General features: G+C 47.5%; 1 protein-coding gene across 1 annotated transcript in view; it reads left to right on the top strand.

The window, feature by feature from the left end:
- Positions 1–27,157, top strand: part of asap2a (ArfGAP with SH3 domain, ankyrin repeat and PH domain 2a) — a 56,380-nt gene that overhangs the window by 5,839 nt on the left and 23,384 nt on the right. The window contains exons 2-6 of the mRNA XM_076299502.1: positions 10,907–10,979; positions 19,952–20,097; positions 20,908–20,982; positions 25,087–25,136; positions 27,083–27,157. The exon at positions 27,083–27,157 is cut by the window's right edge and continues 55 nt beyond it. Coding sequence (XP_076155617.1) covers positions 10,907–10,979; positions 19,952–20,097; positions 20,908–20,982; positions 25,087–25,136; positions 27,083–27,157 — 419 coding nt within the window. The remainder of the gene's footprint in view (positions 1–10,906; positions 10,980–19,951; positions 20,098–20,907; positions 20,983–25,086; positions 25,137–27,082) is intronic.

Here is a 27,157-nt window from a genome sequence, read left to right as displayed (position 1 = left end):
CATAAAAACCAGGGTGTCTCTTTGAAGTGGCCACTGGCCTGGCAAAAGGCCTTCCTGTCGGGAATGAAATGGGAGTCTCCAGCAAGCCTGGGAAGAAGAGGAGAAGGTGGAGGGGGGGGGGTGATGTTTTGACGCATGCTAGCGAAACGGGGGTACACAGGAAGGGACACCGGGAGAAGGCCGTCTGGCATTCGGATTCAAACGAGAGTTTGTTTTCTCAAGTGGGTTAATTACTTCAATTAAAGACGCGGCAAAGTGTGATTACTGCCACTGACAGGTGGTGACTGCCTCAGCAGTCCCACAGAGGAGCTGCAACCCAGAGGTGTGTGTGTGTGTGTGTGTGTGTGTGTGTGTGTGTGTGTGTGTGTGTGTGTGTGTGTGTGTGTGTGTGTGTGTGTGTGTGTGTGTGTGTGTGTGTGTGTGTGTGTGTGTGTGTGTGTGTGTGTGTGTGTGTGTGTGTGTGTGTGTGTGTGTGTGTGTGTGTGTGTGTGTGTGTGTGTGTGTGTGTGTGTGTGTGTGTACTCACGCTCAGATGAGCATGCAGCACCATCTCTATCCTAATGCAGTCTGCACAATGCAGTCTTTGTTATTGACTGTTGAGAACAAGGGAATCACACACTCACACACATTGTCCAATTTTAAAGTGATGTGAGATCAGTTTCCTCACAAACATGTAAATTGTGTGTGTGTGTGTGTGGTTCTCTTATAGAGTTTCAGAAACACACACACACACATACACACACACACCAACCACACTCTCCAAGGGGGGTGTTTGTTTGTTGCATTCACACGTCAGTGACTGGTTTAGCCAAACCTATGATCCTATGGGATGTCAATGTTGCTGCTAGTTCTTCCAGATCATTCTGGCATGGAACACACACAAACATGCTATGGGCATATGTGAAAATTATTCATTGTGAAATTACACTTGAAAACACTTGTGAACCCAACTGAATTCCATATATAGCTGTACTATTTGGGGAAATGTGGCACATGTAGTGCAGCTCACTTCTGCTACTCTGAAATTAGTTATTGTTTTGCTGTGTGTGTGTGTGTGTGTGTGTGTGTGTGTGTGTGTGTGTGTGTGTGTGTGTGTGTGTGTGTGTGTGTCAGATGTTTTCAATGAGTTGCAGCCTTTTCCTCTTCTGTTGTCAGTTGAGCTAAGAACTGCTTTGAGCCACGTGCCCATCCTCCTCAACCCCTCCCCCACCCACTCCACCACTTTCACTAGGGAATCCTGGGATTGCTTCCTCAACCACTCTACCTGTAGGAGATGATCTCAGAAGATGTTATTATTGAGTCTCTCTGCATGCTCTTAGTTAATCTCAGTCTCCCTTTCTCTCCCACATGTTGATGCCAGTGTTATACAGGCCTGAGGGGTAAGTGGGGGTAGAATGGCCCGAGAAGCTGCTGCTCTTCATTCAAATGGCACACTAGATACTATCAGGTCCATTAGAGCAATAGCAGTCACATTAATGAGACTGCTGTCCTCAGCCACATATTTTAGAATGTGTAGTACACACACACACACACACACACACACACACACGCAGTTGCACAATTGATAATTGATGCACAACATTCACAAATCTAAACTCATGTAACTTTTGTATACTTTATTGCATTTAGAGAATCATCCACTTCAAACTAAGACTATATCCTCACATACATTCACAAAACACCTACAAAATCCAAACCAAAGCTCTCTTTGAAAACTGACCAGTTGAACACACATAATTTATCTTCTGGATAAAATGACTAACGTTACAGCTGTGATTCATGATGGAATTCATTACCAGCAAATGGTTATATTGGTGCTTTTTCGCGCTTGCGCTGGGGTCAGTCACGGGGATGATGGCTCTAGCTGATGACCCTTTAGCATGACAGGCAAAGTCAGTAGGACTCCAGCCACAGTTTGCACCCCATCCCCCACCCCCATCTGTAATTCCACTTGGCTTGATGGGCCGTTATTCAGTAAAAGCTAATCGAGTTTTCAGAACAACGTTGAATAATCTGGTTAGGCTGCCCTGATATAGCAGCAGACTTAAACGACGCTTAATCACAACTGCATTTGTTGCTGGGACCTTCTCATGGCAACAGAGTAATGACGCGTAGGAGCATAGAAAGAAAGACAATTTGGGTGAAAAAATGACAACAAACTAAACTTTAATGTAGAATTTCACAAGGGGTGAAGTCTTAGACAAACCCCTTACAGCTGTGGCACAGATGCCAAAATGGTTCTGCTTTCTGCTGTTGGGGCACATTCCTTTGGGGATATATATTCTATATGGCTAAAGGAAACCATTATCCCAATTCCTCATCAGAGCAATTGGGAAACTGGCATGGAGTCTTCTAGAATATACTGGTGTTACATTGTGAAGAGTACCATCTGAAGGGACTGTTGGTTTTGATGCAAACACATATTGGATTCATATTGTTGTTTGTTTTCAGTGTTCACATTTGTTTTGAGCTTAGGTCTGTGTTACTGACGTATTGTGTGCACGGGTTTGTTTCTTTTTCCACATGGATATAAGCCTGCGACAGCTCAGTGGCATGACTGGTGTTTTAAGAGACAGTTAGTTAAATGGTTTCAGTTTGCCTTCTGGCTGGGACCACACACACACACACACACACACACACACACACACACACACACACACACGCATACACACACTACTAAGCTAAGCAAGCATTTACAGTTTGCCACAGGGGTTGTGTGAACAGTGTAGACCAGTTTCTCTCTCCCTCTCTCCCATGTGTGGAACATTTCAAATGCTCAGCACATGGAGCACAATGGTGTCCCATAACGCGGGCGCACCACGCCCAGTCCCGGCGGCAGAGGGCCGACTAGGCGCTCGGTCCCGTTCCAGGCCGTTTGTTTTGCTCTGAGCCACAGCATCTGGGTGCCCCCCCCCAGTGAAGTAAGTGGGATTGTAATCAGCCCGCTCCTGACTGCATGGGATAATTATTGTGTCCTGGACTTGGCTCCCTTTGGCGCAGGTTCAGAATGTGTGCCACAGTGGACTTAAGGGGGTCCCTTTCACTCCTCTTTCTCTCTCTTTCTCTCTTTCGCTCGCATTCTCCCTCCCTCTTTTGCTGCCTTTTCTTAATTTTTCGTTCTTTTTGTCTCCTCTGCTAATTTTTTTGTAGCTTTTGAAGCCACTCTGTCTCTTATTCAACGCCACACCCTTTATTTGTCTGTTACAGTCTCTGTTGTATCTGTCTTGCCTCCCTCTCTCCTTCTGAGCTTTATTATATTCTGTTGGGGGAGCTGGGGATCAAAGAGGCCATGTAACTCTGCGACACCAGACGGGAGCCAGGCATTTGTTTTTTGGTCTGCCCTCCCATGATGCTTTGCAGCTGAGGGAGTTGGAGGAGAGCGACTGAAGAGCTCCACCGCAGATTGAGAGCGGTATCCCCCCCCCTCTCGCAGATTGAGAGCGGTATCCCCCCCCCCCCGCCACCCTTCCCACCACCAACCCCCTCTTCCCCCTGCTTCCCCCAAAAATGCATCCCGACACAATCGCTTTGTTTTCTCAGCGGAGGGTGGAAGGGAGGGTGTGTGTGTGTGTGTGTGTGTGTGTGTGGGGGTGCACAGTACAGCACAGCACAGCACTACTAGACATGCCGTCATCAAATAGTTTCACGGCCAGAACAATGAGGCCGGGGGTCATCGCTGATCCTTGTGCCCGCAGTCGCTCAGGAATCCCTTTATTTGGCCGGGGGACAGAGATCAAGCCCTGCCTGCTTCCATCGGACACTCGCCCGCTGCCACGGTCTCCCCTCCTTAGTGGGAAAGCCGCAGCAGAATCCCAGATCTTTATCGAGTCCTCCAGCTCACATCCTCGCCTGGAGCTCCGATTTTTGTTTTGTTTGAGTTATTACCCATTGCGTACCCATTACCCATTGCGGAACAACAGGCGCCCCCCCCCCCCAGATCTTCCTTCCAACAACTGTGCATGATGTCATTGTTGTTAGACACCGAGCAGATAAGGTGTCAATGTGACCTTAGCAGCAGTTTTTTGTGCTGCTGGAGTGCAGGAACAACGCAGATAACACTCTGTGGCCGTGTCTTATCTCGCTGTTAAACAAACCTCGCTGGTGAAATCACTTGTTTCTTTAAGTCCCTCTTCCAATCAACTTTTTAAACACAATTGCCCCGAAGGATTAACGAGGACGCGCTCAAACCGTGCTCCAAATCTCAAGGGGGACTACAATGGAGGGAGCTCATGTAATATGAATGACCCTCTTTGGCTAATTTCTAGCTGTGTTGTTTACTTTAATACCCCAAGATTATCCAGGGCAAGTGCTTTAATTCTTAGACCTGGACTGTCTTGGCCCCTAAGCTGGTGCCAGACAGCAGATGCAAAGCCTGCTCTGGTCAGCCGTTGTTGGATTTGTGGCAATTTTGATCAATCTTTAGCCACCTACGGTGGGATGTGAGGGGTTTTGTGGGGCTGGACGAAAGTATGGAAATGGGGTGGCCGGCCAAGCACAGTAGGTGTGTTTGGTTAGGGAATTTGGTGTCTAAAAGTTTACGACTTCGCCTGTGGAATTGGAAAAATAGTGATTATGGTCTTTTGTTTTATTTAACGGAGCAGTATGCCATCGTGGTAAGATAGCAAGCTGCCATTTCAGCACACATTGTTTTCGAAACTGACTTGGCTCACAACAGTGCCACTTCATTGCATGCATTTCTTTGTTTATTTCTATTTTTGAAAAGGATCTGTTCCCAGTTCGATATTTTGAAACATCTGCTGCTGTGATGGTTGTAACCCTCATCAGTGTGTTGTAAATCTTGACAAGATGTTGGAACGATTTTGCCGTGTAACCCAGTCTTCTCCCCATGTCCCTGGGAGTATACAGTGACACACACACACACACACACAAACAGTCACACTCACCCCAGTGGTTGCCTGGCAGCCTTGTAGGAATTGGCTTGTGATCGTGGAGGGGCAGATGGTGCCTGATGTCATGTGTTAGAACTCCAAAACGCACATTCATCACAATCAAGACCAGCACATTACCGTACACTTACTCATGCTGTAGTGTACAGTGATCAGCACAGTATGTGTAGGATAATAAGAACATGGTCTATATAGTGACTGTTATATACACACACACACACGCACACGCACACACACAGACTATGCACAAATACACCCACACACACACGCTCACACACACCGACCCTTATTAGTCATTTAGCAGAGGGGCAGAGTGTCTGTGAGATGTCAGTACTAAAACACTGTGAGGCCATTTGTGGAGCCACCACCCCCTCTTTGCTTTTTCATTTCTGGGATGAAACTTCTAATATTAGATCAGTGCCTTCAAAGGCGAGGGGAAGAAGGGTCCAATTCAGTGGAGTGGCTGAACCCTGACCCTTGCAATGGCCGCTATTGAGAAAGATGAGCGCGTAAAAAGAGGGAGCGAGTGAGACAGAGATGGAGTGAAAGAGAGGGAGCGAGGGAGGAAGAGATGAAGTGAAAGAGAGGGAGCGAGGGAGGAAGAGATGGAGTGAAAGAGAGGGAGCGAGGGAGGAAGAGATGAAGTGAAAGAGAGGGAGCAAGGGAGACAGAGATGGAGTGAAAGAGAGGGAGCGAGGGAGGAAGAGATGGAGTGAAAGAGAGGGAGCGAGGGAGGAAGAGATGAAGTGAAAGAGAGGGAGCGAGGGAGGAAGAGATTGAGTGAAAGAGAGGGAGCGAGGCTGTCATCAGGTCTGTTTTATAGCCCTCTCCTGGCCGATCTCCTGACACGGCAGCTTTAAGCTGTGTGTGTCCCAGTGTGTGAGAATGAACCTGCCTGAGCAAGTGAGGGCTGTCTGAATAGCACTACGCTAGCACTTAACACACTGCCGGGTGAATCAGATGATTCAGGGTGCTGAGCGTTAATGGAGGCCTATCACACTACTGCTGATTCATTTCAAACGGGGCAGTGTTTGCTAGTCTGTAGCTTACGGCACCAGCCTGGATGACTCACCAGTGTTCTCAAAGCAAATAGATTTCAAGATGTGTGATTGATCCAGATTTGCTTTAAGATTTTGTTTTATTGCTGTAAGCAAATATGATACCCCAGTTAATCAGACAGTCACAATCAAACTGTTTATAGGTGACCTGTAATTTCTTTCTCTCTTATTAATGAAGTCCCCCTTTACCCCTTTATTGTGAATGTGGAAAAAATCTAATTACTTTCTGGGTGGTTTTAAAGATGGATTAGCCAGCCTTAACCAAACTCAAAATGCTGGCCCGAAACACTGCTATTAGCCCACAACCTCAGCCCCTGCCCAATCCTCACCCTCCTGTAAGGACCTGATAAACCACAGAACACATTGAGGCTGTGGACACTTAGTAAGCCTGTGGATTCGAGACCCGGGTGGCTGAACGTGTCCTCCTCTGTGACTCTGCCCGAGGCAGAGAGGTCACCGTCTGGTATCCACATGATTTACTGTCGGTGTTATGACAAGGGACAGATTAAAAGAAACCACAGCTGCCACTCCCATTCACTTTACATTACATTACATTACATTACATTTGGCTGACGCATTTTTAACCAAAGCGACTAACAACATGGTAAACAGTTTAAGTTTTAGAGCGATTCTCAACAATATTAGGACAATTTAAAAAAAACATAAGAATAAGTACAGTAAGAATAAGTGCATCAGTGAGTGCTGTTTTTAACAGTTACGTTTAAGACGGCTGGTGAGTGCTAAGATCAGCAAGACTTGTTGTAGTGTTGCTATGAGAGGAGATGTTCTCTAAAGAGCTGGGTCTTCAGGAGTTTTTTGAAAATGGAGAGGGATTTCCCTGCCCTTGTAGGAACTGGCAGTGTGTTCCACCAACGAGGAACAACAGATGAGAAAAGTTTGGATTGGCCTGAGCGTACCGGAGGTAGAGCTAGACGTCGTTCGTCTGAGGAGCGCAGCGGTCTGGAGGTAGCGTATGTCTGTATGAAGGCATTCAAGTAGGTGGGAGCAGAACCGGAGACTACTTTGTAGGCAAGCGTTAGAGCCTTGAATTTGATGCGGGCCGCCATAGGTAGCCAATGTAGCTGGATGAGTAGCGGGGTAACATGTGCCCTCTTGGGTTGGTTGTAGACCAGGCGCGCCGCCGCGTTCTGGATCATCTGAAGTGGTTTCACTGCGCAGGCTGGGAGACCTGTCAGGAGGGCGTTGCAGTAGTCAAGTCGTGAGATGACTATTGCCTGAACCAGAAGTTGGGTGGCATCTTGAGTTAAGTAAGTCCTGATTTTCCGTATATTGTAGAGTGCGAAACGGCATGACCGGGCGACTGAGGCAACATGATCTGAGAAGTTTAGTTGGTTGTCGAGAACAACTCCTAGATTTCTTGCAGTCCTGGTAGGTGAAACAGACAGAGAGTCAAATTTGATGTTGATGTCGTGGTGTATGGTAGGTTTAGCTGGGAGGACCAGCAGTTCAGTCTTTGAGAGGTTCAGCTGGAGGTGGTGTGCCTTCATCCATGTAGCTATGTCTGAGAGGCAATCCGAGATCCGTGCTGAAACCAAGGGGTCATCAGGTGGAAAGGACAGATAGAGCTGTGTGTCGTCTGCATAGCAGTGGTATGAGAAGCCATGCGAACGGATAATCTGTCCCAAGGAGGTGGTGTAGATAGCAAAGAGAAGGGGGCCCAGTACTGAGCCCTGGGGGACCCCTGTGGTGAGATGGTGAGGTGCAGATAGCTGACCAAGCCATGATACGTTAAATGAGCGTCCTGTGAGGTAGGATTCAAACCAGGAGAGAGCAGAACCGGAGATTCCCATGTTAGCGAGTATAGAGAGAAGGATGCGGTGATTAACCGTGTCAAAGGCAGCCGATAAGTCAAGCAGAATGAGTACTGATGACCGAGCGGTCGCCCTGGCTTCTTTTAAGGCTTCTGTTACAGACAGCAGAGCCGTTTCGGTAGAGTGGCCGCTTTTGAACCCAGACTGATTTGGATCCAGAAGGTTGTTCTGTGAAAGGAAGTCAGAGACCTGTTTGGAGACTGCTCGTTCAATGCCTTTGGATAAGAAAGGCACTTCCCCCATTCCCGTACCAGAGGCACCACAGGGAGGAAAAACAGGGCCATTGTCTATTACGGCGATGGGGTCATCCTACGTAGAACTCGGTAGCAAAGAAAACAGTGCCCCCATTTTGAATGTCATTTTAGAGAAACATTTTCTTGCCAAATGAAGATAAACCTTGGTTTGCTATCAAATTACTTGAATTACTTACGGCAATGAAAAATCCTCGTCTGCAGTGGATGCTTGATTAGGTAACCAACTGAAAATGTCTGCAGACTTGTTGCGTAAATGTGTAGACCCCCCCCCCCCCTCACATCTCCGCCTGAGTGGATAACATTTTCAGTAGCGTCACACGGTCCAGTGGCCTCCTGCCAGAGACCAGCCGTGTAATTCGACTGGGGAAGAGTCCTGAGCTCTGCAAATGAAATCAATGAGGGAAATTTTAAAGCCATTGATTCGGTATCTCAGATGCAGCGTGGACAAAAAGGCTTTTAGGACATCATTATGAAAGGCTTTACCTCAGGCCAGATAACAGATCACTGGTAATGCTAGAGGATCGGGTTGCTCTTGAGCACCCGAAGGCGAGATAATGAGCCAAACATTAGACTTTAATGTGATGCTAGAGGTTGATATGGCGGTCTGCAATGTGTTACGTTTATAGGGTGCCAGTATATGCTCTCATTCTCTGACTTCACCAGTATGCCTTTTATTTCAGTGCTGCTCTAGGAAGTGACTCCTTTTCATCTTAATTAAAAAGAGAGATTTCATACTAGATTTACCATCCTCGTTCAGCATAGCACTGTTGTCAGAGTTAATGAAACGATGGGTGTTTTCTGCGAGTTGCATATTAAAGACTGCCACATTCAATATTCACTTGGCTTGTTATCTTGCACCACACACCAAGACTTGGCTTGTGTTGTGAGGCTGAGCCTCAAAGGTTGTGAATGTAGAATAATAGTGCTCTCATTTGATGTCAGTTTTATAAGCCACAAGGAATTGAGTGAAAATGTTGGCTAAGTGGTGTTTAAGTATATACTGCCTATTGACGTTCTATCTTATATAGGCTGCTGCAGTGATTCCATTTAGCCATCAAAGATAGAAGCCAACTCTGAAGTGGTGAGCTAGCTAGCAGGGATGTTTGCTCTTCCTCGTTCAACTGTAGTTTGGAAAGATCTAGAAGAATGGTGCTTTGTTGGGTCTGCTGAAGCTGCGATCAGTGCAGGACTTGGAAGATAATATTTTTTCCTTCTTGTGCTAACTCTCGGGCTTTTTTGGAATGGTGTTATTTCTTTGGCCCTCGTGTAATACCACACTAGTAGGAAATCTGCAATAGTCTTTGCTGACAAGAGGGTTTGAGTCAATTCCCAACAGGCTACTGCTGGGAAAAAGGTGTTGAGAAAGTGAAAATGAGGTTTTTGCACAAGCTAGCCATTCAGACGTCAGCTTTAATACCCCAGGAGGTCAAGTTCAGGTCGGACCACAGCATTGTGCAAACAGTTTTGACTGAATGGGAAGGCTTTGTTTTATGTCATTGTTTCACACACAACAATGGCATAATGAGTGAAGTTAAGAAATCAGGAAAGGAGTTTAACTTTTTTTAGTGCCTCTTTAGGACTAAAAGGGGAACTCCTTTAGAAAAGTCATTATGCTCTTCAAGTCCGTATTGTTGAAGTGCCCCTCCGAGAGATAGGCCTCTTTGAATCTCATACACCGTGCGAACATTCACCATCTTCCAACCTTGAGCGTTACAGCCCCCCGTGGCATTGAAAACAGTCAACCATCCCTGAAATTGTGCCACACACTGTGCAGAGATTGAACAAAAATGAAAGTGAGTCATTTTCAAGATCTCAGTCACTGCTCAAGGGATCATCCCAAATCCCTTTTAATGGCTTGGTTATACTGTATGTTATTCTAAGCTACGCCACTTGTAACACCAGTAGCATGGAGGCTCTGTTAGGGAAATGAATGAGGTCTGCTGTGCCCTAGGCCGTTTGTACAGGAGTCCCCTCCCTCATCAGCTGGGGGAGAGGGTGTCTAAAGTGTGGTTTGACAGAGACGATGGGTGTTGCTGAGCACTAGCGTGAGGGAAGGCCGCCGTGGCCAGAACAGCAGCTCATTGTCCAAACTTGCATTGCAGCTTTGAGCGAGTGTGTCCAGAGATCTGGGCGCCAAAGAACAGTAGCCTCACAGAAACAAATGGAGGATGAGGAAAGGGCATGGTGCTCTCTCTCTCTCTCTCTCTCCCTCTCTCTCTCTCCCTCTCTCTGGCTCTTTCTCTCTCTTTTTCCTCTTGCTGTCTCTCGCTCTCCCTCTCCGGCTTTGAAAGAAGCAGCCGCCCTCCCGCCAGCTTCCTCTCTCCCAGCTGAGGTGTGTGTGTGTGTGTGTGTGTGTGTGTGTGTGTGTGTGTGTGTGTGTGTGTGTGTGTGTGTGTGTGTGTGTGTGTGTGTGTGTGTGTGTGTGTGTGTGTGTGTGTGTGTGTGTGTGTGTGTGTGTGTGTGTGTGTGTGTGTGTGTGTGTGAGAGTGCATTTGTGTGTGTGTGCCTATTTTTGGAAAGAGTCCTGAATAATGAATCACCTGCAGACAAGTGGGAGGCTGCCCCTACACACACATAAGCACCTGCTGCTACTATGTCTCAGTGGCAGATGGAAGTCTTGGGTGATAAGGGAAACTTAAGAGCGCAGAAATGTTAGATCACCCGTGCTGATAGTGCAGCTGCAGGACTTATTCATTCATTCAGCTTTACCCTTGAGGACCATAAGGCTGTTTTAGATATGCATCCGGGCTATACTGTGTGTGTATATGTATATATATATATATATATACGAAAAACAATTTGTCTTGACATGTTATTAATCTCTCTCTCTCTCTCTCTCTCTCGCTCTCTCTCAGGCACTGGATGTGGACCGCAGCGTGCTCTATAAGATGAAGAAGTCAGTGAAGGCCATCTACACCTCTGGTCTGGGTGAGTGCACACTAATCCCCATGATCGGTTTGCAGCCTCGTCTTAGCCAGCACTGAGTGACCCAGCAATTAAACGCCACCCACTCTCGTGAATCATCTGGCTTACAGGCTCAGGCACGTGGAAGGTTTCACCTGTGGGTTTAGCCCACTGGCCTTCTTCTTCAGTACGTCATGTACAAAAACCTGCCCTTTCTATGGGGTATGTGCATTAGGGTGGCGAAAATAATATTGTCATAGCCGGTTTATCTGTTGATTATTTTAGAAATGAATCGACTAGTTATTTGATCAATAAAATGTCAGAAGATGGTGAAAATGGCAAATCAAATACCTTGTTTTGTCCAAACATCAAAGATACTTGGTTTACTGTCAGAGGAGTAAGTACAACTGAAATATTTAAGTTTAGAAAGCTACAATTGGCAACTAATCGAATAATTGATTAATTGTTGCAGCCCTAATGTGCATGGGAGTGAGGGAGAAAGATGGAGCTGGAGCTTTGATCTGGTCAGCAGATTTATGAGGTTGCTGTCGGTGTCCATCTGTTCCTGAAGCTCGAGTGTAATCTACAGTATGTGCATGTGTGAGAGAATGAGCTTGATCATTAAGACCGGCTTTTACCGGGCCTCACTGGGACGTACGTGGAGATCAGTCTCCAAGGCTCAAGGGTGTGCTTTCAAACGTTCTTGAGAGTTCTGGTTGCTCTCGCGTAGGCTTTGCTGCAGCTTGGCCAGAAAACAAATCTGCATTCTGTCAGTGTCTCTGTGTTGTGTTATGAGTTCCTCCTGCCTGTCAGGGGTAGAGGAAAGGCACACTGCAGGGGAACAGAACAGAGAGAAGCTGAGGGAGCAGAGAGCGAAAGGAGAGGGGGGGGGGAGAGAGAAAGAGAGAGAGGGAGAGAGAGGGAGAGAGAGATGAAGTTGCTGGCCTATGTGAGTGGGGCTGTGAATCTCGTCACAATGCTGAGTCTCTCCGGCTGTGACAGCCCAGCATGATTACAGGGACTCAGCCTCCTGACAGGGCACACCAGTGTGTGTGTGTGTGTGTGTCTGAGCCTCCTGACAGGGCACACCAGTGTGTGTGTGTGTGTGTCTGAGCCTCCTGACAGGGCACACCAGTGTGTGTGTGTGTATGTGTCTGAGCCTCCTGACAGGGCACACCAGTGTGTGTGTGTGTATGTGTCTGAGGGGGGGTTGGTGCTCGGCTAAGCTGCCCCCTCTTTTTTCAGGAACACTGCTACCTCTGTTCAAGGGGGGGACAGCTGTCCTCTAGCCTCAGGAGACAGCTGTGGCCGGCACACCCTCTGTGTGTGTGTGTGTGTGTGTGTGTGTGTGTGTGTGTGTGTGTGTGTGTGTGTGTGCGCGCGCGCATGTGCGCATGCACACATGTAGGTTGTGTTTTTGTTCCCTCTCGGAAGCAGTCAGGGGGGAGTCGCTCTCGCCTCCTCCCCTCTCCAGCTTTTGTTCTGATGAGGTTCCCAGCCTCCCTCCCTGCCTCCTCTCCTCTCTCCTCTTCTTCTCCCCAGGAACAGGAGCTATCTACAGTAGCCTCATGTAAATCCGCTCGCTCCCATGACGGGGATTGGTTTAACATGTCCAGTGAGGCCTGTAGATTTAATCGTTTCATTTAATCATTTTTGTGACCCTTTTCAGATTCTTTTTCTGGAGGATATGTTCTTGTACATACCGTCTGGACATATTTAGATCTTCTTTTAGCAATTGATATGAAGTGCCACAAACATTCAGGAATACTCTCGAACCCCCCAAGAGATAACAAGTAAAATGGGACCAGTTAGTCAACAAAAAAGAATGACGGCAGAGGGATTTCCAGACCGCCGTTTCCTGCATGTTCTCAGTAGCCTGTGTGTGCTCGCTGAGGCGGTGACCTTGATGCTGTGTCCAACAGGTGCTGGCGGTGATGGTGATGGTGTAAGCTGTGCCATTAAGCAAACTGACCAGACTGCACTGTTTACTCTGTGTGTGGTGTGGGATTGCGGGGATGGCGGAGGTCACTGCGGTGAATGGACTAAGTGTCCACTCTAACAAAACACTGCATGTCCCGTCCCCGCAGGCGCTCGTGATGCCAATACCTGTGTGGTCAATTTCAAGGAGTCGCTCTGCGTTTGGCTCCGGACACACTGACCGCATATCACCCCCCTGAAACAAATGACAGAAATCCTTTAAAACCATATTAAGCTGCTAAGCACTTTCAGTAAGAGGCTTTTTGGACTTACACCAGCAATCTGGATCATTTTCCGAATAAGGCTGACAGAAAGCAGAACCGTGGTTTTTAAATAATGTGAAACGTCTAGGGGGGGGGGGGGCGTTAGCGGCAGCAGAGGGGGGGTTAGAATTGAGATTAAAATATGAATCTCTTCAGCCAGAGCCCTTTTATAGAGAGCTTCATCTAACCCCCTAGACTGAGACGCTCTGGACCCATATTCCATGAACCTGGTTATTTCCTCAGTGAAAATGACCTCAGGCAGCAGATATTCGCCCAGGTCCTGACAAGTCCGGTTCCTGGTCTCACTGAAAGACCCACTACGTTTTCTCTACACACAGTGACATTATGGAAAAAATATTTTTAAGATTATGTGCTAAATTGTTTGGTCATATGCCACTGTAAATTCTATGGATGTGATATTGGACATTTTGGAGGTTTGATTCATTGCTTTTAATCAGTGGTATTTATTGTTTACAATGCCTCAATTCATGAGGTGCTAAAATATTTAAGTTCTGTTTGAGTGTGTGAGAGAAGGCTGTAAACTGAGGTGTTGCAAGGTTTATTACTAGTGGATCAACTTGATGTGTGTGTGGGTGATGGTAAGGTCATTCAGTCAGGCCAGAGTATTGTAAATCTGACCAGGCTGTTCATGTGAGACATAAATCATCTGCCAGGCGTCTCGAACAACCCAGGTCCTACAAGATCACCACAGACACAAGTTTCATGCAGTAACACCATATATCTGTCAGTCTCCTTCTCCCTCAGATTTATTTGATTTTCTTTGATTTTGAAAATAAATACATTTTATTTAATCCGGGGTTCTTACCTTCCAATTGTTTTGGCTTTTTCCATTTCTGCTTACTTTCGGCCAGGAAGCCAACACTCCTCCTTCAAAGTCTGACCACCCAGAGGGAGAGTCTGGGATTCTACTGACCTGTCATCAGGGGATCTTTGCAGTTGGCGTGTTGTGGGGCTTAACAAAAGTTTGTTAATGCTCTTGTCTCCTGCTAGTGGATATTACTAATCTAAAATCTCTTTCTCACCCACACAGCCCGCACACAAGGACACACACACACACACACACACACACACACACACACACACACACACACACACACACACACACACACTCAGTCACGCTCACAAGGACACACACACACACACACACACACACACACACACTCACAGTCACGCTCACAAGGAAACACACACACACACACACACTCACAGTCACGCTCACAAGGACACACACACACACACACACACACACGCTCCCAGTCACGCTCACAAGGACACACACACACACACACACACACACACACACACACACACACACTTTCTCTCTCTCACACATTGAGACAGTCATACTGTCTTGCACTGTATGCAACAAGTCCTTGCTCCAGTTTGATGGCTGTTTTCTCACTCTCACTCTTTCTGTCAGAGCTGATTGACATACCTGCTCCACTCTCCTACATCTGTTGTGTGGTGTCTACAGTGTGTCCTTGAGAGGGGTGGAATGACTTTGCTCCTGTATGAGATGCATCCTCGGGGCTTCACATTAGACTTGCTTGGGTTTTGCTATGAGAGCTGAAACCCCATGTATTCACCCCCCCTCTTCCCATCCCCGTCCCTGTTAGCCGCTCTGTGTCCTAGTTATCTAACAGAGGTTATCCATTCTCATTCCATTTGAGTTTTTCTACCCCACATTTCATTTTTCTCTATTTTTTTTTTTTTCTGCTCTGACTTTTTTATTCCCTCGTTCTCCTCCTTCACCGCAAAGTCAGACCGATCAGCATCTGACTCCGACGCGTCAAACCCGCTGCGCTCGGCGTGATCCTGCCAGCCGGCCGCTCCCGTCCATCAAAGCGATGCGTGATCCGTGATAGAAATACGAATCCACCAAACCCCCCCCCCCCCGCGCGCGGAGCACCTCGCTCTGGAGGACGTGGTGGAGCGTGGAGAGCCTGGACCCAGATGATGGAGCACTGACAGAACCAGGGCGGCCCATCCAAACCGTGTTACCCTCCGCCCAGAGCCACTGACCGTCACGGGCCTGCGAGTCTCGCTGCATCCACCCAGACTCCCGTAGCCACAAGCAGTATTACTTTTCTGTAGAGAATTGAAATTCTGCACTTTTATGGTTTTAGCAAAGGAAAAAAAACTCACTCTGTGGCTGTGGTAAAATACTATTTTTAGTTACATAATTGAACATGTTTTATTTGACCTTTTAGGGGAAAGGGGTATCAAAGCAGAATTTTGTCAGCCTGAAGGCATCAAGCCTATATTTGTCTGTATATAGATGTGTGTGTACAGTATATACACAAACGGAGAGATTACCCAGAGATAGAACTGGCTTCCACATATACATATGTATATGTGAAAGTAAAGAGTATAGAAGTTAATGCTATACTCTGGTGAAACCCAGGAAACAGGGCGCTCTATCTGGTTGCTATCTGTTAATGAAACAGAGATGAGGCCGTGGAACCAGCAACACCCAAACAAGCAGCTGGGGCCTGTCCTCAGATAATCTAGCCAGCCAAGGTCGTGTGTGTGTGTGTGTGTGTGTGTGTGTGTGTGTGTGTGTGTGTGTGTGTGTGTGTGTGTGTGTGTGTGTGTGTGTGTGTGTGTGTGTGTGTGTGTGTGTGTGTGTGTGTGTGTGTGTGTGTGTGTGTGTGTGTGTGTGTGTGTGTGTGTGTGTGTGTGTGTGTGTGTGTGTGTGTGTGTGTGTGTGTGTGTGTGTGTGTGTGTGTGTGTGTGTGTGTGTGTGTGTGTGTCCCCTCCCCCTTCACAATGCTGAACCAGTGTTTGTACTGTAATCTCTGAGTCATGCTTGTCAGTGAGACAGTCAGGAACTCTGAGGAAGAGAGTGATAAAGAGGAAAAGTCTGCATTGTCTCGTTCCTCGGAAAAGACAAACTCACAATGTTAGTGCTCAGTTTCTGCAAACAAGGGCCCAGGCTGAGGTTTGGGCTGCGTTGAGTGAGTGAGTTACTATCTCATGCCTGGGCAGGAAATAGTCATCGCTGGAGTCCGTATCAGAATGTGACGCTTGGTGGATCCCCACGGACTTCAAGCTGACGGGGGGAAAAAACAACGAGAAGTCTGTTTGATGCCTAAACAAGCACCGAGTTGAACCATGACACAACCTCCACAGGATCCCAGAGACTATTGTCACAGCATTCAGAGTTTCACTCAGCAGGAAAGCCTCATGGAAATACAAGAGGGAGCCTATATAGGAGGATTAGGAATATATTTTGTCAGCTAAATGAGCCTTACAGTTTCACAGGGAGAACTACAAGTTCTGCACAGCAACTCCCCTAGTGTCTTTCATATAAGAGTCACCAAGATGGTCTTGTTCTTGTGGTTTCCCTCTCTAGCAGACAGTCTGCTGACTCAGTGTGCTGTTGGGTTTGGGGTGGGTTGTTATGGGGGAGTACCAGCGCACCACCTGGGAGAAGTTTTGGTGAGCTTTTATCTTGAGGTTTATCGTCCTCCCAAAGTGCTTTTAAGATGTTGCTTCTTTCTGTGGTTTGCAGTGGAGGGTGCCGATCTCGGCTCGATAATGACATCCAATGAGTCAGCCCTGAACGGCAGGTGTGAGTGTATGTGTGCGTGTGTGAGTCTGTGCGCGTGTGTGTGTGTGTCAGCGGGAAAAGAATGTTCATGCTTTTTTGCCTCACTCACTTCTCTTCGCTCGATCTCTTGGTCGCACCTGCCAGTGCCAGTCATCTCCACAGGTGAGTGGAACCCACCTGGCACAGTCTAATGCCGCTGGCCCTGTGGGTGTTTGCCAGCTCACCTTGACTGGCTTTCAGTGCCACTGTTGCCCTTCACTGGACTGGACGGATTGATGGATGAGTCGATCTGACCGGCTAATTTTTGCTCAAGGTCTGAAATCTTCTCCCTCTTCTTAACCTCCTGGCTCAGATGGGACGTATTTCTCTTGTAACGATTCCAGTGGGTGGATGGTGGTTCTTGGAGCCCTGGTTGGAGGGGAGAATGTTCTTGTTCTCTCCTGGAGTTGCGTTTAGTTTCTGTCAATTTATTTATCGGGGTGAGATTTCCCGCTTGAGTGTTGACTCATCACTTGACCGGCCATCTGCTCCTCACTGTGCACTGTGGCAGGGAGGCTGTGTCGCGTCTGCCAGGAAAGCTGTTCACTTCTGCTCTCAAAACCACCAGCAGAAATATGATCAACCACACAATACATTACCATAAGGGTGCATTCATGTTTTTTTAGCAATAGTCACGTTTACATTTTTGAATGAATGTGATTGTGACAAAGCATTCTGTTTATTAAGAAGAATTGACTCTGGAGGAGCAGTGGTACTTGTACTGACAAATGTCTGCATTTATTACATATGAAAGGGCATTTGCATTCATTTACATAGACGTTGGTGCCAAAATGGCCTCTTGTGTAAATGTTTCTCTGCAAGTGTGCTGATGCGCATCATGGCTCTGTATGCCTCTAGTTACTTGGCTCTAGTCAGCTGATCAGGGCTGACTTACAGTCACTGAAAAGACTTGATGAAACTTGTCAGACATACTCAGACACACACACACACACACACACACACACTCTCTCTCAAAACTGTAATTTGCTCCTTTGGCTGTACCTCATGTTATGATCACATGACTGTAGTGTGTTTAGAAACTCCAGTACAGTACCACAGTCCTACTGCTTTCCTGTCTCATTGTGCCCTTGACTGCACCCCTAAGACAAAGGACTGGATACAGTTCCACCCCTACCCAAAAACTGCCCTTAAAAAAGACTCTCATCTATTATTCATTATGCTAGATTGATTTTTTACTCTCTCCATTGTGATTGCGTGCACCGGGACAGTATTGCGTGACTCCGCTGTCTCTCTCTCTCTCTCTCTCTCTCTCTCTCTCTCTCTCTCTCTCTCTCTCTCTCTCTCTCTCTCTCTCTCTCTCTCTCTCTCTCTCTCTCTCTCTCTCCCTCCTGCTCCTCCTCTCATCTCATGGGCTGGTCCTCTGAAGTAATGCATTTGTGAAATCTGATCAAACGATCTTGGCAAATCTTTCTTTTTTTCTTTCTTTCTCTCTCGCCCTCTGTTGCTCTCCTCCATGGCGTGCTTTTGGAGTGGTCTGTTCTGAAAGCATCCCTGGCAGACTGGCAGAGTGGCATCTCTCCATGCGGCGGCTGGCCAGCGGGCATCAGATGCGCTCAGGTGCGGACGGCAAATGAGCCGTGGGGGCTGTGGGGCGGCAGGGTGGAGTGCTGTCACACGCCGCCTCACCTTACCTTTTCCTGCTAAATGGCCACGCTGGCGTTTGCCAAGTGCTTTTCTTGTGTCCTTCAGTGACCTGAGTTGTGTGTGTGTACACTTGTGCGTGCGTGTGTGTGTGGTGTGTGTGCGTGCGTGCGTGCGTGTGTGCGTGTGCGCGTGCGCGTATACTTGGCCAATGTTTGTGTGTGTGTGTGTACACTTGTGCATATGCGTGTGTTTGTGTGCGTGTGTACATTTGTGTATGCATGTGAGTGTGTGTGTGTGTGTGTGTACACTTGGGCATATGCGTGTCTGTGTGTGTACACTTGAGCAATGTGTGTGTGTGTGTGTGTGTGTGTGTGTGTGTGTGTGTGTGTGTGTGTGTGTGTGTGTGTGTGTGTGTGTGTGTGTGTGTGTGTGTGTGTGTGTGTGTGTGTGTGTGTGTGTGTGTGTGTGTGTGTGTGTGTACACTTGTGCATATGCGTGTGTTTGTGTGCATGTGTACATTTGTGTATGCATGTGTGTGTGTGTGTGTACACTTGGGCATATGCGTGTGTGTGTGTACACTTGTGCATAAGCGTGTGTTTGTGTGTGTGTGTGTGTGTACACTTGTGCATATGCGTGTGTGTGCGTGTGTACATTTGTGTATATGCATGTGTTTGTGAGCGTGTGCGTGTTTGTGTGTGCGCATGCATATGGGTGCATGTGTGCATGCGTGTGTGTTTGAGTGTACACGTGTGTGTGTGTGTGTGCACCAACATGACTTAGGCCTTCATTGACTCCCATCTCTTGGAGTGCTCCCGTCATGATGAAACTCCAGTGTCTGAAGTGGGATTGGGGAAAGATTGGGAAAGCTGTCGTAAACACGGGCCGGAAGACTTGCTTCCATCAGCCTGCAGCTGCAGCGAACACACGTTGATCTCGTCTGTGTGTGCGCGAAACAAAAGCCACAGCAGACGGGAAATTAACGAGTTGTTAGAAAAACAAACACAGTTTGCTTGCTCTTCGTTCCCCATTCGGACAGCGCGCGATTGGTCACTAACCAACATAAGTGATCTCTGCCTCAACGGAACAACAATGAACAGGAAGTGAGCCAGCAGTCTGGGGTGGGGGGGGGTGGGGGTTGGGGGGGGGGGTATAGGGGGGTAAGGAACAGGTTTTTGTGCTGCTGGGAGATCTGTCAGTTCCCATGTGCACCCTGCCAAGTCATTCTGTTTGCCTTTTGGGTTTACACTAGGTTTCAGTGCCAATGTTCAAATTGGCCATTCAAATGACCAAATTTGGGAATGTCTCTGATTTGGTCACTGTGCCCTACTGTGTAAGAGCTCAGTGGATACTGAACGTGTTTGTCTTCTCTTTGTTCAGTCACCATGGCGACACCCAAAATGACGCAGGGACTGTTTAGAAAGATCCTTGTGAATCTGAGATGCATACATGCCTTAAATACATGTCTTTAAATACATGCCTGTCTGTCTGTTTGGTTCTGGGAGGTGTGTATTAATGTTTTTTTTTGCGTTGTGTTCTAGCTCACGTGGAGAATGAGGAGCAGTACACCCAGGCGCTGGAGAAGTTTGGGGAGAACTGTGTGTACAGAGACGACCCCGACCTGGGTTCCGCGTTCCTCAAGTTTTCCGTCTTCACCAAAGAACTCACAGCCCTTTTCAAGAACTTGGTGAGAAGACTCTATTTGTGTTAATAATGTCACAGTGTTTATAAATGACTTTTGTGTAATCTCATAGGGATTTGGTAAGGTGTGTGTGTATATATCTGAGGGTGTGTCTGTGTGTGTGTGTGTGTGTGTGTGTGTGTCTGTGTCTGCGTGTCTTCTGCTGTGGAGAACAGAAGGCATTAGCACGCGTGGGAGACATAGCTTACTAGCGATGCTCCAGATGTTGAGCTTTTGTCGGTCTCCCCGCTCCAGTGCTATGCTTCACGGTTCCTCTTCCTCCGATTCTAAGCTGAACTCTTTCCTCCCGTGTTTAAACAGGGAGGGGGTGTGAGAGCGAGAGAGCACCACAATTCCCAGCTGATGAGCTGTAGGCAAGCCACCTCTTAACTCTCTATCGAGGCCGTCCCCCTAGGCTCCAAACACAGCATGGAAAAGAGTCCCTTAGGGTGATGCAGTTTCCATAGCAATGCACAACGGTGCAACTGGGACAGCAGTTTTCTGCCCAGTCCAATTTACTCCTGTTCAAAGAGTGTGAGCAGGGGCTTGCACATTTCTTATCTGAGCGCAGCTGTTTTTCATTGCCAGTTAAAATTTCAATGAAGAGGTGATGATTAGTCTCATCATGTTTATGCATGATTCTGTGTCTATTTTTAGAGTTTAATTGACTATTTATGTCAATAAATAAGCAATTATCTGCTGGGATTCCCACATGGCTGCCCTTATCATCTTGTGTATTGTGAATTGAGGATTACAGAGGTGGGGGACAAAACAAATGTGCTGAATAGAAAATTTATTTTTTCTTGGGTGTTTTAGTTTCAGAACATGAACAACATCATCACCTTCCCACTGGACAGCCTGCTAAAGGGGGACCTGAAAGGAGTGAAGGGGGTGAGTGTCTGTTTCCAGCATCTACACCTCTATACAGACGAGGGGATGAACTCTGCACTCAGGTGTTCACATCAGTGTGTCTAACAGTGCCGCTAAATGAAGAGCTAGAACAGCTAGGACCCATAAGCATGCCCGCATGTCTGAGGTGTACCTAAAGACTGTCTTGTCTCATTACTGTGTACACACACACACACACACACACACACACACATGCACACGCCTGACCTTCCAACCCCACCACCACCAGTGTTTCCCTCCCGGCGGTGTCACGTGTCCTCGTTAGGCTGACCGGGTCCATGATGTGATTTAAGCCCTAATGAGGCCTTTTCCCCTCGCTGTCTCCTCCGTCGCCCTGGAGACCAATCTCTCTCTCTCTCTCTCTCTCTCTCTCTCTCTCTCTCTCTCTCTCTCTCTCTCTCGGTTTGGTCTTTCATTCTGATCTCAGTGAGGGGTCATCTGTGAGCAATAGAAGAGAAGGCGTCTGCTGAATCACGGGTTGCCTGTGCACTGAGAGAAACCAGACGCATTCAGTTCCAGCTCAGTGGTTCATTCACACCGTGTGAGATTCCTGATGTGTGTCCTATAGGTAGTCTCGTCGTGCCGTGTACTTTTTAGATGGGCAACTGGGCTATCTCCATCTCTCTCCCTCCCTCTCCCTCTCCCTCTCCCTCTCTCCCTCTCCCTCCCACTCTCTCTCCTTCCCCCCATTCCCTCTGTCCGGTGTACCAATCAGTTTCCCTGCCCTTAGCTTGGCCCTAGGCACTGGGCACAGCCTAACCAACACTCGTCAAATTACAGTGGTGATACGGTGTCGAGGGAGCCAAGACCTGACTGAGAGAAACGACAGGAAAAACAGACAATAGAGAGAAGAGAGAGAAAGACACAGGTGTGGGTGCTAGTACTGCTGCTGCTGCTAATACACCTTTGGGACTGGTAGCATAACGTCGTAGCAACACCAAGATGGTGGGGTTTTATTCTGATTAAATGTAGGGTTGTCCAATATTCTAAATGGGTAAATTAATACACTAAAATGGAGGGTAGTGTAATTGCTGGCTCAGATCCACCCAGCACATGGAAACACCTTCTCCTATCAGTCACTAATGCTGCCGAGCGTTTTGTCTGGCCCTGTGTGGGCTAGTGAAGAGAAGCTTGTTTGTCTGCAGACGTCGTGTTAATATTCTCAGGTCGTCTGCAGTCGTGCTGGGCTCTTTATTTTTCCGGGGCCGACTCGACGGGGGGCCCGACAGGGCACTAATGGCTGCCGCTAGATTGCGGGTCTCGCCCAAATCGCTTAAGTGAGGAGGACGTATTTCACGCTTCACTCCCTCGGCCGGCACGCACCGGCTGTTTGGGAGCGGGGAAGTCCCCCCCCGAAACGCTTTTAGATGCGCTGCAAATTGAGTGTCCTCACGCTCCAGGTCTCATGATGGTTCTCTGGCCTGTCCTCTGGGACGCACCGTTCTCCCACTGCCTCGCTGGTGGATGAGCCTTTGTTTAGTACATATAGTGCTGCCAGGAGGCAGTGGATGAACAGCTTAATGTGTGCTGGTGTGCAGCCTCTCTAACCATGCATGAATGATTTACAGTTCAGATTTAATGGTAGTTGTTTGGAATCTCATCATTTCAAACTTTATTTTATGAACTCTTTTCAGCTTTGGCAGGTGTGTGTGTGTGTGTGTTTGTGTGTGTTTGTGTGTGTTTGTGTGTGTTTGTGTGTTTGTGTGTGTGTGTGTGTGTGTGTGTGTGTGTGTGTTTGTGTTTGTGTTTGTGTTTGTGTTTGTGTTTGTGTTTGTGTTTGTGGACACCCAGTTGTTCACTCTGGGAATGATGCGAGCTCAGTCAGGCTCCATGTTGAAGCTCAGTGGTTTGTGACTCCATGGCCAGCTAGTGGGTCTGTGTGTGTGAGATCCCACAGAGAACAGGTGGAACCAGAGTGGAACCACTCCCACACCCTCAACTCAACAGAGCTCATACGCTCATTTAGAGCTGGCCCAGCTCAGTGACTCCTAGGTGGGAAAACCAACATCACACTGTAGCCTCCACAGTAGAGTGTGTGTGTGTGTGTGTGTGTGTGTGTGTGTGTGTGTGTGTGTGTGTGTGTGTGTGTGTGTGTGTGTGTGTGTGTGTGTGTGTGTGTGTGTGTGTGTGTGTGTGTGTGTGTGTGTGTGTGTGTGTGTGTGTGTGTGTGTGTGTGTGTGTGTGTGTGTGTGTGTGTGTGTGTGTGTGTGACATGTTCGTCATTGCAGCTCTCTGCTAGGGTAAGCAGATTAACAGTGCGAGGGGTGAATGTTAGCCAAGCGCGCCGTAAGTGCTGGTGAGTGACTCCAAGAGCAACACTTTTAATGCATGAGCTCACCGTCTCAGTGCTGCTCCCTCAGGGGCTCCTAACAGCACACTTCATCAGAGAGAGAGAGAAGGGTGTGGGACTCTAGCTACTGCAGTCTAGCTTCTCTCTTTCCATCCCTCCTTCTCTTCTCTTTCTCTCTCTATGGCTTTCTTTACCTCTCCCTCTCTTTTGCTCCATCTCTCTTTCTGTCTTACCAAGTCTGCTCTCTATCCCCTCATCCTCTCCTCCTCTGGACTGCCCCAGTAACTCCTCCTTCAGAATAGCATCTTCTCTCCTCCTCTTCCACTTTCTCTTCTCGTCTCGCTCTCTCTGTCCTCCTTTGCCCCTTGTCCTCCTGTCCCTCCAGTCTTTGGCGTGGGCAGTGCTGCTGGTTGGAGGCCTCAGTAGTGGGCGTGGCTGGCTTTGTCCCGTCCGCCAGTGTCAGCCGCTGCTGACCCAAGGGGAAGAGAACAGCTGCATGTGCAGAACACGGCCGCCGTTTTATTTTTAGCACTTTGCTTCTCCACCTCGCGCCTCTTACTTTTCACTTTTCCCTCTCCGTGCTCCTTTCACTCACTCTCTTTCTTTCTTTCCTTCTTTTTTTTCTTTCTTTCTTTTTTTCTTCTTTCTTTTGTTCTCTTTCTCCTTTTCTCTCCCTCTCTGGAGTGCCGAGGCGTTTGGAAGAAGCAGAAGCAGCAGCAGCAGTATGGTCGAGTGGGTCTCCTGAACCGCAGCCGCATGAAAAGACTCAATTTAATGGCCCTCCACCGTTCTGGTGATTGCATGAAGGTCACAAGAGGGGATCAGCCGGCACTGATTGGCTCAGCAGGCTTTTGGACAGCACCCAAAGGCCCCTCTGGGGATGTTGATGATGGCGGCTCCCTCACGCCGGACCTGCACAAACATAATAAACTGTTGTGGTGAAGCGACTCGGGGCTCCAGGGGCCAGCGCTATATTAAGCCCTGACTCAGGGGTTTGGGAAGTTCTGTTGTACTTACTTCGGGGAGTAGGGCAACGGATCTGGGTCAGTTTCCAGGAGCTGTCTGAAACTTTGTAGCTGTCTGTAAAACAAGAAAAGAAGGAAAAAAAGTCTTTAAATCAAATCGTTTTTAAGCTTGTTGTGACAAAAGGTTGTTTACAGACGGGCATGTTTATGTTTGGTTGTTGCGCCTGGCGAGTGGGCAGTTGGCAGCTGCGGTGTTTACTATCAGACACGGGCAATTTCACCCGTGTGGCATGGCTCTTGTCGCACTCATTATGGTGGGATTATAGGCGTTGAGGCGGAGGGGTGGGTGGGGGGGGGGGAGTTGTGTAATTTGTCTTGCTGTCCGACCGCCGCTAGGCGCTGACAAAACTAGAGCGCGAATCGATCAGCTCTTTAGTGGCTCTGCAGCTGGAAGACCACTCCAAAACAAAACACATAAACAGTCACAAACCACAGAACCACCTGTCTCCATTACCCACCCACACACAAACACTCACGCTGTGACACACACCCTGCATCCAACATCATGGAGGCGATGAGTGAATGAGCTGGCAGTCTGCCACCCTTCTCCCAAAGAAGCAGATGTTTTAGAGTATCTGACACTGTATTTGCTAGTGCATTTCTGTGATAATCGAATCTGTCTTCATCTGTTTATAAGGTGTTAATAGATAAGTTTCTGCATTTTTTTTGTCCGATTTGTTTTCCATAAAGGAGTTGATCTAAAGGCTGATATGATCCGTGATCTCTTCATGATCTCTTCATTTTCTCTCCTTTTTTCTCCTGCCCTTTCAGGACCTGAAGAAGCCTTTTGATAAAGCCTGGAAGGACTATGAGACCAAAGTGTAAGTTATGTTCTCTCTTCACCAGATAAATGTCTGACTTGTATGATCAATCACCTTAATCTGGGCCTGAAGATATGGAATGTTCCGGTAGCATTTTTCTTCTGTATTTTTATGTCTTTTTCCCCAACATCCCTCAGCTTCCTGGTCCATTGTTATCTTAGTAAACTTCAGTAAAAGGATTGACTGCCATACAACATTCATCTGTTTCATCAGTTCATCTAAGATTAGTAGTTAAGACGAGCAGTTAACTCTTTAAAAAAAGTGATTTATTGTGAACCCAGTTTACCTCAACTCATGTAGTGTAGAGTGTAGATCAGTTTGTCTGATAGCTTTCTGGGATTTGTAGTCCTTCATTCCATTTAAGTGACCTGTGATCCTTGTGTCACTTGTGTCGTCAGTGTATCTATCTACCCTTATCCCCCACACCAACCCTACAGACCACACCCCCTGTTACCTTTTGATTTTGCATGCCACAATGTTTGTAATTTTATAGCACTCTTATGTTTTATAAGCTGCAAAGGACATTCTTTACTGAAAGGGTAATGCATTTTCTTATCCAGTTTGATGGGGCTCACATTGAATGTATGCAAATACGACAAGAGCAAAGCAAAGATGCTCCAAGCAAAGATGCTCCAAGCAAATAGATGCTTTGCAAAAAGAACATTTTCCACCCATTTTGTTTGCTGGCTCCATTTAAGACTTTTTTTGTCTTTCTTGTAAACATCCCGTTCTCCTTGGCTGTCTCTGATCACTGTTCCATGCTGATCTTGGCTCTCTGTTGACGGGCGCGCTGCTGTTTCCCAGATGGAGGGAGGTGAAGCTCTGTTGCTGCCGCTGCACACAGCTACGGGCGTGGCTGAGTTTTTATTTTATTTTGTATTTATAAAAAAAAACGGTTTGCCAGTGTTCTGTCATGTCGTCATCGCAGCCCCCTTTAGTCCAGTTTGATCTGCGTCCCGGCCGAACGGACCTTGGCTTGCAGCTGAGCACAATTTGTGCCGATTTCACTCTTAAGCACACTTAATGCTTTTGGGGCTGGGGATTACTGTGTGCAGATGTCCTCCTAATAGACACCAGGCCTCTCGGCCCCCGAACATGTCACTGTGCGCTTGCTGAATGAGAGAGTGAAAGGGAGATGACTGGACAAATGTGATTTGATGACCGTGAACATCAAAACCTGAACATGTACCTGTATGTAGCTGTTTCTCAGAATGGTATGTTTTCATGAACGTAGTTGTGTCTTATTGAAAAATGTATGTTGCAACCGAGACTGAGTGCAGTGTTGTCATGACAATATACCATTCTGACTGACCATTGCTTGGTGCTCCTCGTCAGTCTCTTGCTTGTTTGTTTGTTTGTTTGTTTGTTTGTTTATTTGTTTGTTTGTTTTTGTTTTCAGTGTCTCAGTCTTGCCCTCGATTTTTATTTTTGCCTTGTTGTCTCTGGATCTGTGTCTTGGCGAAGAGAGGCAAGACAGAGATGCCAGAGTGGCTCAGGTTGACCTTGTTCTCCTAACAAGTTGCCCCTGTGACGGCTGCTGCTAAATGACCTGAACGAGGGCAGAGCTGACAGGGAAGGGTGGGGGCGGTGGAGGGGGGTGGGTGGATGTCCTGCATCCCGGTGGAAGGTATATGCTAGCTAGCATATGGATAAGAATGCCCTCTTGCATGAGTGGTAGCTTTCTATTTTTTGTTTTGTTTTGTTTAAGTGTGTTTATTTATATGCGGCTGCTAATTGGAGAATGAGTAAGCATACTGTATACACTGTATGTGTTAAGTGTGTCTTTATTGAGAGCATACATGTTTATATGGGATAAAGACAGGCCGTGACGAGTGTGTTAGTGTGTTTGGGGTGTGGGGTACTTTTTGTGTGTCTGTGAGAATGTGTCTGTGCCCTTTGGCGTTTCTTTAACACCAGATGTGTTTCCTCCTCCCCGCCATGCGCAGCACCAAGATCGAGAAGGAGAAGAAGGAGCACGCTCGGCAGCACGGCATGATCCGCACGGAGATCAGCGGCGCCGA

This window comes from Alosa pseudoharengus, unplaced genomic scaffold (assembly GCF_046254945.1).
Source record: "Alosa pseudoharengus isolate Yale_2024_CS ecotype anadromous, Long Island Sound unplaced genomic scaffold, YU_APseudo_1.1 YU_APseudo_1.1_scf_22, whole genome shotgun sequence".
NCBI lineage: Eukaryota > Metazoa > Chordata > Actinopteri > Clupeiformes > Clupeidae > Alosa > Alosa pseudoharengus.
The sequence above is the reverse complement of the archived record's forward strand: the minus strand, read 5'-3'. Positions and strand labels throughout refer to the sequence as shown.